Source organism: Cnephaeus nilssonii (genome assembly GCF_951640355.1).
Source record: "Cnephaeus nilssonii genome assembly, chromosome: 11".
NCBI classification, from domain to species: Eukaryota; Metazoa; Chordata; class Mammalia; order Chiroptera; family Vespertilionidae; genus Cnephaeus; species Cnephaeus nilssonii.
Window position 1 is genome coordinate 36,544,384 of NC_137082.1, and position 14,693 is coordinate 36,559,076.

General features: G+C 50.3%; 1 protein-coding gene across 1 annotated transcript; it reads left to right on the top strand.

Moving 5' to 3' along the window:
• Positions 1–2,882: 2,882 nt before the first annotated feature.
• On the top strand, positions 2,883–14,455 carry ERGIC3 (ERGIC and golgi 3). Its single transcript, XM_079784528.1, has 13 exons — positions 2,883–3,042; positions 3,178–3,248; positions 3,368–3,455; positions 3,674–3,793; positions 5,881–5,974; positions 7,024–7,189; positions 7,322–7,379; positions 12,031–12,062; positions 12,862–12,958; positions 13,036–13,100; positions 13,764–13,900; positions 13,977–14,032; positions 14,226–14,455. The coding sequence occupies exons 1-13, from the start codon at positions 2,955–2,957 to the stop codon at positions 14,303–14,305; spliced, it is 1,152 nt and encodes a 383-aa protein (XP_079640654.1). The 5' UTR covers positions 2,883–2,954; the 3' UTR covers positions 14,306–14,455.
• Positions 14,456–14,693: the final 238 nt, after the last annotated feature.

Genomic DNA, 14,693 nt, shown 5'->3' on the forward strand with positions numbered 1-14,693 from the left:
TTGGTCTTGGTTCCATCTTTTCTAAAATAAGAGGGAAGAGCCGGGCCAGTGTGGCTCAGTGGTTGAGCATGGACCTATGAACCAGGGGGTCACGGTTTGATTCCCAGTCAGAGCACATACCCAGGTTGTGGCTCAATCTCAAGTGTGGGACACGCAGGAGGCAGCTAATCAATGTTTCTCTCTTATCATTGCTGTTTCTATCTCTCTCTTTCTCTCTGAAATCAATAAAAATATTTTTTTTACAGATGGGCTTATAATGTTTTTCTTCCACAACCTGCAACAGCTTCCTAACTGGTATATCTGCTTCCAGTCTATCTATTGCAGAGAGAAGAGAGAGAGCACTTACTTCTTTGTTTAGAAGTTTAAATATTTAGGTTTCTCGAGCTTGCAGTAGCCATGCCTATCCTGGCCAATTACCTGTTTCCAGGTGTGATTGACAGGCAAGCACTTCCCTTGTAACTCAGACCTTTACTGGGCATGCGTCTAAATCACCTTGTTCGCCGAAACCGGTTTGGCTCAGTGGATAGAGCGTCGGCCTGCGGACTGAAAGGTCCCAGGACCGATTCCGGTCAAGGGCATGTACCTTGGTTGCGGGCACATCCCCAGTAGGGGGTGTGCAGGAGGCAGCTGATCGAAGTTTCTCTCTCATCGATGTTTCTAACTCTCTGTCCCTCTCCCTTCCTCTCTGTAAAAATCAATAAAATATATTTTTAAAAATAAATAAATAAATAAATTACCTTTGTTCAGTCCCTTCCCCCAACAATCAGCAGGGAACAGACTTGGAGAATATTAAATGCAGCTTTATGGCAAAGCTGTATAAATGGCATACCTATATTATTTGGTCTCCCCTTTCCTCCTTTGCTGTTAAATAAAAACCAGGTTATTACCATGGCATCATATCCATTCCTCACCCATTCTTCACCCAGTAACTGGCATGATCTTAAACTAATTTCCTACTTGGATCTTTAAAATGGCGTCCCATTGCACTCAGAATAAAATTCAAAATCGTGCCCTGGCCAGTGTAGCTCATTTGGTTGGGAGTCGTCCTGTGCATTGAAAAGTTGCCACTTCAATTCCAGTCAGGGCACATGCCCGTGATTGCAGGCACAATCCGATCTATTAGGGGTCATGCAGGAGGCAGCTAGTTAATGTTTCGCTCTCACATCGATGTTTCTCCCTCTCCCTCTCCCACCTCTCTCTAAAAAAAAAAAATATATATATATATATATATATTAAAAATCCTCACTCATCTCACACATTTTCCAGCCATTCTGGCTTTTTTCTATTTCTAGAACTTTCCAAGTTTCATCTTGCCTCAAGATCTTTGCACTTGTAGTTGCTCTTCCTAGAACATATTACTCCCTCCCACTCCCACCCTCAGCACTTCACCTCCCTAGTTCCTCCCCTTTCTTCAGGTCTCATGTTAATGTCACTCACTTGGGGTTCCTTCTCCAACTCCTATTTTATTGAAGTCCCTAAGAAGCTCTCCTAATGGGTCCTGAGACCCTCCCTGAAACATATTCACCATGGTATTCCCAAAACCCAGGGGAGACCTAGGAAATAGGAAGAGCTTGATACCATAAATACTTGTTGAAGGAGTGACAGAGTGAATCATTGAGTCTAGAGCCCCACTGAGGATGGACGGCTTTGAAGTAAAATGTGGATGGGACAGAATGGGCACAGGTCAAAGAGGAGAGGACACTTTCTGCGAAGGTTATCCCTGGGCATCCACCTGAGAATAGGTGCCTCTCTCATTTGGTGGTGGCAGCTTATGTGTGGAAAAGACCCAAGCTCTAGAGGCAGAAAGAACAGGCCTTGAATCCTAGCTTTGCCCCATTAACTAACCCTGCAACCTTCAGCAAAATCAATTCACTTCTTTGCTTCCCCATCCATAAAATGGGGTTTGAAATAGCACCTGCCTCCCAGGGTTGTTCTAATGGTAGAATGGAACTAGAGCAGTTAGCATATGGCCAGTTTTCAAGTAATATGAGTTAGTCCTTTCCTTCTCCCCTTCCCTAACGAGCTGCAGTCTGAGAGCAGAAGGGAGACTCTGGCATTGCTCAGCTTCTCCCGAGTCAGACCGCCACGAGGCACCCAGCTCCGGTGTCCTTCCTCCTGTCCCTGGAAGCCTTTCTAACCTAGCATGGCAGTCACTTTCTCCTACAGACTCCCGCAGTCCCCTGAGCCACCTCTCATCAAAGCCCTGGTCTCACCACACTGAAATGGTTTGAGCTGTGCACCACCAGGAGACGTGCTCAGGAGAAGCACTGGTGCTGTTCCAGTAAAATCAGCCCAAAGACCCTGGCTCCCAGAGTCTTTTGAGGTCCAGAAGAAATGGGTTGGAATCAGGTCCTGCCATTAATGAGCTGGGATTAGGGCAAGTTACCTAGCTTCTCCAGGCCAGTTTCTCCTCCAGGAAATGCGCACGGCACACCTACTTCCTCTAGATTCTCAAACTTGTAACTTGAGAACCACACCTACAGGTTCTGATTCAAAAGGTCTGTGGTTGGACCCGACATTTTTCATTTCGAACCAGTTCCCAGATAATAATGAGGCTGCTGGATGGGGACACCTAGAAAACCACTGTTCTAGGAGGTTCCAAGTCGTTCCAAGAGTCTGATGTGAAACTCTTGTCGCAATTCCTTGCAGAAGCGAGGCAAGCGAATGCTGCTATTGCTCTTTCTACCCCGCAGAGCCCGCCTCCGGGCACCCTGGTCCACAGAGCACCACCCTGACTGAGGGAGTATTTGCCCGCGGGCGACGTCCAGACCCAGCGGCCTGCAGCACCTACGGGCCGGAGGAGGGGAGGAGCGAGTGAAAACGCGGGGAAGGGGTGGGGCCAAGCGTGCGCGCTGCTGCGCCTGCGTGCGGAGAGGGGGCGTGGCTCGGGCTCCGGCCGGAAGCTGGAGGCTGCAGGGGCAGACCGGCTGGCCTCCCCTTTCCGGCTGGTCCCCATGGAGGCGCTGGGGAAGCTGAAGCAGTTCGATGCCTACCCTAAGACTCTGGAGGACTTCCGGGTCAAGACCTGTGGGGGCGCCACGGGTAGGCGGCGGCGGGCCGGGGTCGCGGGGAGAGGGGTGTCCTGGAGCTTGGCCGGGCCTCCTACCCTCAGTCGGCCTGTCAGGGGCTGAGGGAGCTGAACCGAGGCCGTTCTGACCCTCGCTCCCCGCCCTGCAGTGACCATTGTCAGTGGCCTTCTCATGCTGCTGCTGTTCCTGTCCGAGCTGCAGTATTACCTAACCACGGAGGTAAGGGGCGGGGCCTAGGACGGGCGCGGGTCTGGACTTTCTAGGAATCGGATCTTGAGGGATGGGGATGGGTGGGGAAGAGGCAGGAGGCCAAATCTTACTGAGGCAGTGCCGCCCAGGTGCATCCTGAACTCTACGTGGACAAGTCACGGGGAGATAAACTGAAGATCAACATCGATGTGTTTTTCCCGCACATGCCTTGTGCCTGTAAGTACCTTCCCCTGGTGGGGATTGCAAGTCCCAGGGTTCCCAGGTGGGCCTCCAGATTGACACCTCCAGCTTTAGACTTCGAACTGGACCCCAGGACAACCTCCTTCCCTTAACCCACTGCTGCCTCAAGACAGGTCCAGCATCCCCCTACCCTCCAAAACCCAGATTCCCTGGCCCCTGGGATCCTAGTACCTTACTTCACTTACTGTTTCTAGATCTGAGCATTGATGCCATGGATGTAGCTGGCGAACAGCAGCTGGATGTGGAACACAACCTGTTCAAGCAACGGCTAGACAAGGATGGCATCCCCGTGAGCTCAGAGGCTGAGCGTCATGGTAACTGGGGGAGGGGGCCCGATCCCCCATCCCAGAGCTCAACATGCCTAAGCCCTGTGTTCTGACAAGTGGGCTGTGGCTGGCCCAGTGACCAGGGAAGCAGCTGTGACCCAGAGAAGTCAAATGGCTTGCCTAGGGTTCCCCAGCTATTCATCAGAGTGGGCAGAAATCCAGGCTTCAAGCCTCTGTATGTGGAGTAGAGTACACTACCTGGCTGCCATTCTCAAAGGTCCCCAATTCTTGCATATCATGGTTTGAGTAACAGAAGTCTGAGGATGGGTCCTATTGCTGTGGCCTTGGCAAACTTTCTCTAGATGGACCCAAGATGCTCTGACTGTTTGCTTTCTCATCCTGTTGGCTAAGAGCCCTTAATGCTCTTCCCTTTTGGAATGTAGAGTGGCTTAAGGTTAAGAGTTTACATTCTTGAGTTAGATTACCTGAGTTCAGATAGAGTTATTTTCTCTTTCGGTCTGTGACCTCAGCTATAAAGGGGTGATAAACCATTGAACCCACCACATGGAATTATGGGATCAAATGAAGTAATATGTGTACAATGCCTAGTACAGAGTGGTGGTTCACTTTCTCTCTCTAGGCAGCCTCCCAATGCCTCCATTAACTCAGTTTTCCACCATACAAAACCCTACTCAAAGCTATGATTTTTCATACCTTAGGGATTGCTCTGTTGGTGAGCTTTATCATTCATGTATTCAATAGATACATGTTGAACACCAGTAAAATCCAACAGGATTTGCTGTAGGATTGGATGTGGGTATAAGAGAGCACTCAGGGCTTTAATTCCAAGGCTTTTGCCTGAGCAAATGAGTGATTTGAGATAAGAATGACCAGAGAGTACCCAGCCAGTATGCTCAGTGATTGAATGTCAACCTATAAACCAGGAGGTCATGGTTCAATTCCCAGTCAGGGCTCATGCTCAGGTTGCGGGCTCAATCCCCAGTGCGAGGAGTGCAGCAGGCAGTCGATCAATGATTCTCATCATTGATGTTTCTATCTCTCTTTCCCTCTCCTTCCCTCTCTGAAATCAATAAAAATATATTTTAAAAAAAGAATAACCAGAGAGGAGAAAAAGGATTTTTTTTGTATGTGTGTGGGGAAGGGGGGGGGGATGTAATATTATATATCCACTACTCTGTAACAAATTACCCCAAAAGTTAGTGGCTTAGTAGAACAAACATTTGTTTTCAGTTCTGTGGGCCAGGAATTCAAGAGTGATTGGGAGATTCTGGCTTAGGGTTTTATGAGATTGCAGTGAAGCTGTTAGCTGGGGCTACAGTCATTTGAAGGCTTGACTGGGGCAGAGGCTCTGCATCTAAAAGGGTCCATACAAATGGCTGTTGACTAGATGCCTCAGTGCCTTCACCACATGTGCCTCTCAGTAGGGCTGCTGAGTATCCTCACAGCTTGGCAACTGGCTTCCCCCTGTGCCAGGTGTAGTTAACTGGGAAAATAAGGATAAGCAGTTGAATACTTGACATTGCATTTTTGAAAGTTTGTGTAATTGCTAATGATAAGGTCTAGGTGTAAGCATGGAAATGGATAGCTGAGGTGAGATGACAAAATAAGAAGAGTATTGGAGGACAGGTGGTCAGGTTATTGAATATTGAAATTGCCAATTATGATTGGGTAAAGAGTCGGAGCCAGTGCAGAGACAGAGGTCTGAGAAGCACCATGGTGAAGTGGCTAAGGACATACACTTTGGAATTGGAGCTGAAATCTGCAGTCAGTTCTCATCTCAGCCTCAGCATCTTCTCCAGTATGATGGGGATAATAACCTCACCTTCATAGAGTTATTGTGAAGATGAAGTGAGATGGTACATATAAAGTACGATGACCTGGAGCTGACATTTAGTATTTACCATTATTGTTTTATTACTATTGCTATTTTTAGAAGAAATAATACATGTGTAGAAGTGCTTAGTGCCTGACACCTAGTATACACTATGTAAATATTAGCTATTATTATAACTTTTATTATTCCCAAGTCACAGGCCAAAGGGCCCGTGCAGGGCTTGGGAGTAGATTTCACTGTATCTGCCCCCAACTAATGCCTGCCTCTGCTCTCTCCTTAGAACTTGGGAAGGTTGAGATGAAGGTGTTTGACCCTGACTCCCTGGACCCTCACCGCTGTGAGAGCTGCTATGGTGCTGAGACCGAAGACATTAAGTGAGCCAGACCCTGGTGGGAAGGGAAGGGAGGGGTGGGGAGCAGGGCTGTTTGTCAGCCTTCCTCATCCTCGTCTGACTCTTGGAAATTGGACCAAGAATTTAGAGGGGATGGAGTGTGTGCCTCAGTAACAGATCCTGGTGTGAGTGCCAGGCCCTGCCTGCAGACCTGGGGAAGAGGCTGAAATGGTCCTTGCTCTGGTTCAGAGGTGCTCTCCAGAGTCCAACTGCCTGGTTCCACCCATGTGTCCTTGGGCCTGGCCACATAACCTCTCTTGTGAATGGGGATGGTCATAACACCTTTCTCATAAGAGTTACCTCTGGATTAAATATGTGTACCGGGTATACTCTTTGTAAAGCACTGAGACGGAAGGCCTAGTTCAGATTATTAAGCCCTTGATAATATAGCAACTGCTATTATGTTCCCAGCTCCTGACCTCTGAGAAGTGGGTCCTGGGAATATTTTTTGTTTTGTTTTTTAATTTTTATTGTAATAAAACATATATGCCATAAATGTTACCATTCTAACCATTTTCAAATGTACAATTTAGTGGCATTAACTACATTCATAGCCTTGTGCAATCATCACCACTATCTGTTCCAAAACCTTTCATCACCTCAAACAGAATGGAAATATATTTGTGTGTTTGTGTGTGTATTTAATATATTTTTATTGATTTCAGAGAGAGGAAGGAAGAGGTAGAAACATAATTGAGGAGAGAGTCATTGATTGGTTGCCTCCTGCACCCCCCCACCCCCCACTGAGAATCAAACCCACAACCCAGGCATGTACCCTGACTGGGAATCAAAGCATGACCTCCTGGTTCATGGGTTGACGCTCAACCACTGAGCAACACTGACTGGGCAGGAATATGTATTTTTAACATTTTTGCTGCCACTGAGGAAACATGCTATGAGAACATTTAATGGTCAGGGATGAGGCTAACAGAGGCTCCATTAGCAGGCAGGACTGCTCAGGCTTTATTTCCCAAGGTGCCAGCACTGTTTTGTGCTTTTCTGACACTCTCACCTGTTCCTCCTCTCCTACAGGTGCTGTAACACTTGCGAGGATGTGCGGGAAGCGTATCGCCGTAGAGGCTGGGCCTTTAAGAACCCAGACACTATTGAGCAGTGCCGGCGAGAGGGCTTCAGCCAGAAGATGCAGGAGCAGAAGAATGAAGGCTGCCAGGTGTACGGCTTCCTGGAAGTCAACAAGGTAGAGGAGGGACTGAGGCGACACAGGGCCAGTTGGGCCCACTCCACTGTGGATCTCAGGCCTCCTTAGGCCCTCAGGGGACAAAGGGAAGAGAGGAAACAGCTGGAGAATGAGAGGGAATATCCCCTACAGGTGGCTGGAAACTTCCACTTTGCTCCCGGGAAGAGCTTCCAGCAGTCCCATGTGCATGGTGAGTGATCCTCCATCAGCCGGCGAGGCTTAGACCCTGGACACCTTGGCGGGTTTGAGTGCCCCTTCACCTGCCCGATGTTCTTTTGTCTTTGGCCCAGAAAAGATCCTCATATCTGGGTGGCAGTTTGGTACAACAGTTAAGAGCACAGCTGAGGAGCAGACTCCTGGGTTCAGATTTTAGTTTCAGACCTTACTGGCTGTATGACACTTTGAGAAAGTTTCTTAACGTTTTAAACAATTTCCTACTTTACAAAATGGTGATGACAGCACTTATCTCCTAGGGTATGTGTGAAGCTTAAAAACTGTAGCATAGAGCCTGGCTTATGGTAGGCACTGTTTAAAAGGTAGCACCCAGTCTCAGATGACCTGCATGTGAGGCTTTGAGGGAAACAGAGTTGGGTTGGAACACAGGTCTTGCCACTCCCAAGCTATGTCATATTTGGGAAGTAGTGAGCCCTACTCAGTTTATTCTTCTATAGAGTGGGGCTGACGATACTAGTACTTACCTCACAAGGTTGTTCACGGGTATGAATAAATGAAACTTAAGCTCATTCATTCATTCATTCATGCACTAGGTATTTATTAATCACCTACTATGTACTATATGCTAGTCTAAGTGCTAAGGATACAGCAGTGAACAAAACAAAGTCCCTGCCCTTAGAACATTCTAGTAAAAAACAGACAATAAACAAGTATGAAATATATAGTATATTAGATGCTATTAAGTAATATGGACCAAAAAGGCAAGATCGGTGATGGGGATGGGGGGCTTGGGTGAGACGACATGTGTGTTCTATTTTATATGGGGTGACCAGGGAAAGACTGACGGGGCAGTATTTGAGCTGACCCTATGGGTGTCTTAGGGAAAGTGCCTCAAGCAGAGAGCATAGCAGATGCAAATCCCTAAGGTAAGAATGTGCTGGTGAGTTCAAGGTCCAGTAAGAAAGTTAGGATGGCTGCAGCAGAGTGAGCAGAACTGCACAGTTAGAAAGAAGGTGAGAGCCCTAGCTGGTTTGGCTCAGTGGATAGAGCGTCGGCCTGTGGACTGAAGGGTCCCCGATTTGATTCTGGTCAAGGGCACATGCCCGGGTTGCGGGCTCGATCCCCAGTAAGGGGCGTGCAGGAAGCAGCCGATCAATGATTCTCTCTCATCATTGATGTTTCTATCTCCCTCTCTCTCTCCCTTCCTCTCTGAAATCAATCAAAAATGTTAAAAAAAAAAAAAAAAAAGTGAGAGCCCTGGCCGGTGTGGCTCAGTTGGTTGAGCATCGTCCATGCACTAAAGGGTCGCCGGTTTTATTCCCGGTCAGGGCACATGCCCAGGTTGTGGGCTCAATCCCCAATAGGGGGCATGCAGGAGGTTACCTGTCGATGTTCACATCAATGTTTCTCTCTCTAAAAATCAATAAAAGGGAAGAAAGAAGGTGAGAGAGGTGAGGAGGCCATGTCATGTAGGGCTTGGAGGGGCATTGTACGGCCGTGGGCTTTCACTCTGTGAGATGGGAAGCCCTTGCAGGGCTCTGAAGAAGTGGTATATGACCTGACTTAACTTTGAAAAGGTGGGCAGCACTCTGCTCTGCGGAGAAGACTGTAGGGGGAAGGACAGAACCAAAGAGGCCAGTTTGGAGGTTTTTGCAGTGACCAGTCCAGGCACAAGGTGATGGGGCGGGGCCAGAGTGGTGATAAGATGGTGAGAAGTGACTGCATATATCTTGAAGGTAGAGCTGAGAGGTGTTGCTGAAGGATGTGAAGGGTAAGAGAAAGAGGAGTTAAGGTTTTATACCTGAGTAGCGAGAAGGATAAAGTTCCATTTAGTGAGAGGGGGAAGATTCAGAGGAACAGGGTTAGATGGTTGGAGTTGGGGAACATAAAGCAGGTGTTCAGCTTTTGACAGGTTCAGACCAATGGCATTTAGACATCCAGGATGTCAAGTATGCAGTTGCCTATTCAAGTCTGGAGTTCAGCAGAGAGATCTGGGGATACAAAGGTTAGAGTCATCAGCCTATTTAAACCCATGGGACTGGATGGCATTGCCCTGGCAGGGAGGACAGATGGAGAAGAGGGAGCTCAAAGAACTGAGTGCCGGGCTTCCAGCATGAGAGGACAAGGGCCTCAGGAGGAAGCAGCAGAGATTAGTCAGACACACCACTGAGGTGAGAATGCAAACCCAGGGAGTGGTGTCCTGAAAGCCAAGGGGTGGAAGTGTTTCCAGAACAGTATCATGGTCAGAGCTTCTGGACGTCAGTAATAATTGCCCGTGAATATACATGGCGTGGTTATCGACCCTGACAGAGCAGCTTGGGCGGAGTGATAGGGAGCACCCAGAGGAAGAAATGGGCAAGGAGTTGGAGCCGTGAGTGTATGCAACTCCTTCATGCAGTTGGCCCTAACGGGAGAGAGAAGGCTACAGCTGGAGGGAAATGTGGAGTCAAGGGAGGGTTTTGTAAGATGTGTGATATGTTAATCTGCTGTTGGATTAAAGAGAGACAAAGTGATGCTCCAGCGATGAAAGGGACAGTTATTGCAGTGAGGACCTTAAGAAGGAAAAAGAAGACAGAATCTAGTGCCTCTGAAGTATAGGAAGCTCAAACTTGGCACCAGGGGGAAAGGCAGACTACTTAGGTAAAGGTAGATTGGCAGCTGGGTGATATGGAATCACCAAGAACTGTAACAGTCATGTGGGAGAGATCTCTGTGATGGCCAGTGGCTAGGACCTGGGAGGACTGACCTGGGGTTCTGGGTGGAGCTCTAAGTAAGTAAAACAAGTAGGGCTAGTTGGTGGAATAGTTTGCCATGAGCTGCAAAGCTGGGGATTTTTAGGGGAGATTGAGGGACCGTGATCCAAACAAAAGTGGCATTTAGGAGCAAGGAGGACCTCTCTAGACCAAGGAGAAGGATGGGTGTGGGAAATAGTCACCACTTGGGGGCGAGGGGCGCGAGGGAAATAGTACTTTCAAGGAAGTGCCCAGCTGTAGTTGGAACAAGAAGCTTTGGGGAATGTGTGGAGGTTGAAGATGTAGAGGTTTTGCTGATGAGTAACAGGGCCCATAAAAGGTCTAGGAGGAATGGGAGTCAGGACCATATTAGGTGACAGGAGTCTAGTAGGTGAGAGATGACCTGTCAGTCCTGAGCTGCCCATAACTAAGGTGAGCAGGAGTAATGGGCCCAATGGAGATAGCCCTGCTGGTTTTTCAGGCAGTTTGTGGGTGTGAGGCCAAGTGTTGGGGAGAGACAGGTAGGTGGGTCTGGAGCCCCTCTACTATGGAAGGGGCTGAGGAAGGGTGGACTTACTGGGATTGTGGGAAGTCGGCAAGCTGTTGGCAGAGGACCTGAGCACATGCAGTAGGAGATGGTGCTGAAGGCGGCAGTAGCATCTCTGCTTCTCAGCCTGGGCTGTTGTCAAGAGTCAGGGAGCCCAGGATGAAGGGTGTTCTGTACCCCAGAAGGAGGTTCAAAGCAGGAAGCTACAGTAGCCCAAGGCCAAAAATCTAGCTCAATTGAAGGTCAAGGACCTAGTTCTGACATCCTTTTTGACTTGGGTGGGCGAGGAGGAGAGATTGTAAAGTTTACCTGTACTTTTCCATCTTAGATTGTACCTGGTCCTCGGGACAGACCTTTGCAGAGGTTACTGAGGCCCTGAGAGGGCAAGTGATTTGACCAACATCACACAACTAGAGAAGTGGCTCGGCTCTAGGTCTTTTGTTTTTCCTAGGCCACCATACTTCTGCCCCCAACCCTCCTTGCACTCTTTCCTGCCCAGGGAAGGGCTCCTTTGGACCAGGAGGAGGCTTGTTAGCTGAGTCCAGACCCTGCTGCTGAGGCAAAAACATTCCAGTCTTCCCTTCTACTACATATCTTCTTGCTCCATAGTCCTCATTGTAAAGCTCTGAATTTTCTTTCTCTTCCTCCCTTCTCTCCCCTTCTCGCCCCCATGCTGCAGTCCATGCTGTGGAGAGTAAGTGGCCCTGACCCTGGGGAAGCCAAGCCCCCACATCTGGGGTAGCCTACCCACCCAGGATGGGGGGAGGTTTGGATGGGCCTGGGATTGGGGCCTTGTCTGGCCTGGCTGCTGGATGACTATAAAAAGCACTGGGATATATTTTTGAGTTGGGGTTCCTTGCAGCAGGAGGAATCAGGGTCAGAGGGAAGGAAGAACTTATTCTGGAACTTACGGTACAGGGTACCATAGGATTTCCTTCGGGAGCTCTGAGGGTAAGGGCAGAGGCATCAGGGAAAGAGCTTGGGCAGCATTCTCAGGTCCCACCTCACTTTGGGATTCAGTGATTGGCCATCATGAGAGACCAAAGTTGGTGGTGCCTGTTTCCTGAGATGCAAGCAGGACCTTGGTGGGAGTGAAGTCCTAGAGTGATGCCCATAAAGGGCTCCCTACATATATCAGGGAAGAGCTGGGATCTGTGTTCTTAAGACCCCCCAAGGAGGGCATGGCCTCTCCCACAGGCCCAAGGTAGGCCCTTTCCGGCTGCCCTCAAGTAAGGCCAGGCTGGGAGGGAAGGGGGAATGAGGGGTCAAAGAAGAGCTGGGTGGGTCATACTCCAGAGGGAAGAGCGAGGAGGCCTGAGCGAGGACTCCGAGGGAGCCAGGTGGCCAGTCCTGCTCCACCAGGTGACACTTTCCCCCTTCTCTTCTAGTCCACGACTTGCAGAGCTTCGGCCTTGACAACGTATGTACCTGGTGGAAATAATAGAGGGAGGATGGGGTGGGAGATGGTTGCTGCCTTAATTTCTCGTAGGGACGTCCTGGGTTGGGGGAGCAGATAAAAAAATATATACCACATTCTGATAGGGGATCTAGACTGAAGGTTGAGTAACTGGGAGTGACTTTTGAGCTGAGATCCGTGCAGGCTGGGGTTGGACAAGAGCATTCCGGTCAAGGTCAGAAGGGACGTGGCACTTCTCATGAACCACAAGGACCAGAGCCATGTGGGTGGATGAGGCTGGAGAGGTTGGTGGACACCAGTCCACAGGACTCAGGGGCCGTGCTGAAGAGTCTGGCCTTTGTCCTCAGGCAGTGGGAGGCTGTTCGCCTGCCTTAACTAGGGTCATGACATAATCAGATTGGCATATTTTTTAAGATCCCTCTAGTGGCTGAGTTTGATATAGACTAGAACAGGACAGCAGTGGGAGCTGGAGACCCTCCAGTCTAGGTTTCCTTGGCTTGAAACCTCAGGGAAAACTAGCACCTGCCACTAAGGGCCCTTGCCCGTCTGTTTGCCTAATGTGTACGGATTCAACCGGAACCTCAAACTCTGGAACCCCAGCAGCCCACAGACTCTGTGGAGTTCCTAAGTAGGGACTGGGGTGCCTGTCTCAGATACTCTAACAGGGCCCCTCCCTCCCACCCCCATCTCCACACATCTACTCCCCAGACCCAGGTGTCCCTGGCTTCTGTCCTGCAGAGCTTTTGATGGGGTGGGGTCTGCTGGGGCCTCTAGTGCTCTGAGTCCCAGGTGTTGTTTACAGATCAACATGACCCACTACATCCGGCACCTGTCATTTGGGGAGGACTACCCAGGCATTGTGAACCCCCTGGACCGCACCAACGTCACTGCACTTCAAGGTACCAGCCTGGAAGGTAACCCCCAGCTCCCAAAGCCCTGCCCGACACCCATGCCCAGTGCTCTCTTCCCCCTGCAGCCTCCATGATGTTCCAGTACTTTGTGAAGGTGGTTCCCACGGTATACATGAAGCTAGATGGGCAGGTAAGTGTGCAGGAGCTCAGAGAGCAGAGGCCCGCTCAGAGTCAAGCACTGGAGCCCCTTCAGCCTGGGAAGTGAAGTGCTGCTCTTAGTCCCCCATGGTGGGTGACAAGCCAAGGCTCAGAGAGTGTAGCGATGTGCCCCCCAAGGCCCAGGCTGTCAGACTTGAAAGGACTTGCTCAGGCTGCATCCATCTGTTCCTCCAGTGCCCACGTCTGCCTCACTGTGCCCCATGGTCTGCCCTGGGCTGGGGGCTAACCTTTCCTGGGCCCCCGGCTTCCCTTTCTGCTGTGGCCTGTGGAACAGCACCTCGGCAGACTGGTAGAATGCATGGGACTGAGTTTGCAGAGCCAGGCCCAGCCTTGCCAGGTGCTCATGGTGCGGCCTTGAAGAGTTGCTTCTCATCCATGGACCTCCGTTGTGAGGATCCACCAAATGTAGCTGGGATTGGTAAACTCTAAAGAGCTGGTGACCAGCGGAGAAGCTGGGATTGTTAAGCTGAGTGGTCCCCAGGCCTTGCCATATTCGTTATCAACATGGCACCTTGTTTTCTCCTCCACAACTCTCAAGGTGCTACAAGACACAGGGCAGGAACAGGGGTAGGGTGGAGGGGGTCAGGAGTCAGGTTGTAGACCTGGCCCTGGTTCAGCTCCCCTCCCGTCTCAGGTGCTGAGGACAAATCAGTTCTCTGTGACCAGACATGAGAAGGTCGCCAATGGGCTGCTGGGCGACCAGGGGCTTCCCGGAGTCTTCGTGCTCTATGAGCTCTCGCCCATGATGGTGAAGCTGACAGAGAAGCACAGGTGAGGGTGGGGAAAGGGAGGGTACTAGGCCTGGTGGCAGTGGGGGTGCCTGCTGATCCCCCCACTCCTCTGCCAGGTCCTTCACGCACTTCCTCACGGGCGTGTGTGCTATCATCGGGGGCATGTTCACAGGTTAGTAGCTCTAGGGTGTCTGTTTGGGGTTGGGGTGTGGTGGGGAGTGTAAAGTCTGGGTTCCCCACAGATTATGGTTGGGGGAGAAGGGGCACCTCAAGGCCAAGGGGAGATGCTGACCTGGTGAGTAAGGCTCTGGCGGTCAAGCCAAGGGCCCAACTGGGCCAGTGCCAGCCCTTGTCTCTCTCCCCAGTGGCTGGACTCATCGATTCACTCATCTACCACTCAGCACGAGCCATCCAGAAGAAAATTGATCTAGGGAAGACAACATAGTTGTCCTGTTTCCTCTTCCCCCTTGCTGTCCCCTCTTTCTCCTGTTCTCTGGTTTTGTGGTCATTTTCCCAGCCCCCCCCCCCCTTCCTATTCCCCTCCCGGAGAGTCCTGCTCAGCCCCAGGTTGATAAATCTATTGGTTGTGATAGTACTCACTGGTCTCTGTGTGGTTCTTGGGTCTGGTCAGAACCTGGGGACAACCGCTCATCACAGCTACTTGTTGAAGGCAATCGGGACTGACATCAGGCCAGATGCCCTCTGGGAGCCCCACGTGGACATTTCCTGGTGTGTAGGGCTTTGTTCAAACTAGACTGATGCTGGCCACACAGCCCTCTCCTCGGTCTCCTCCACTGAGCTCTTTGGGCCTTCTGGTTTCAGCCTCAGGGCTG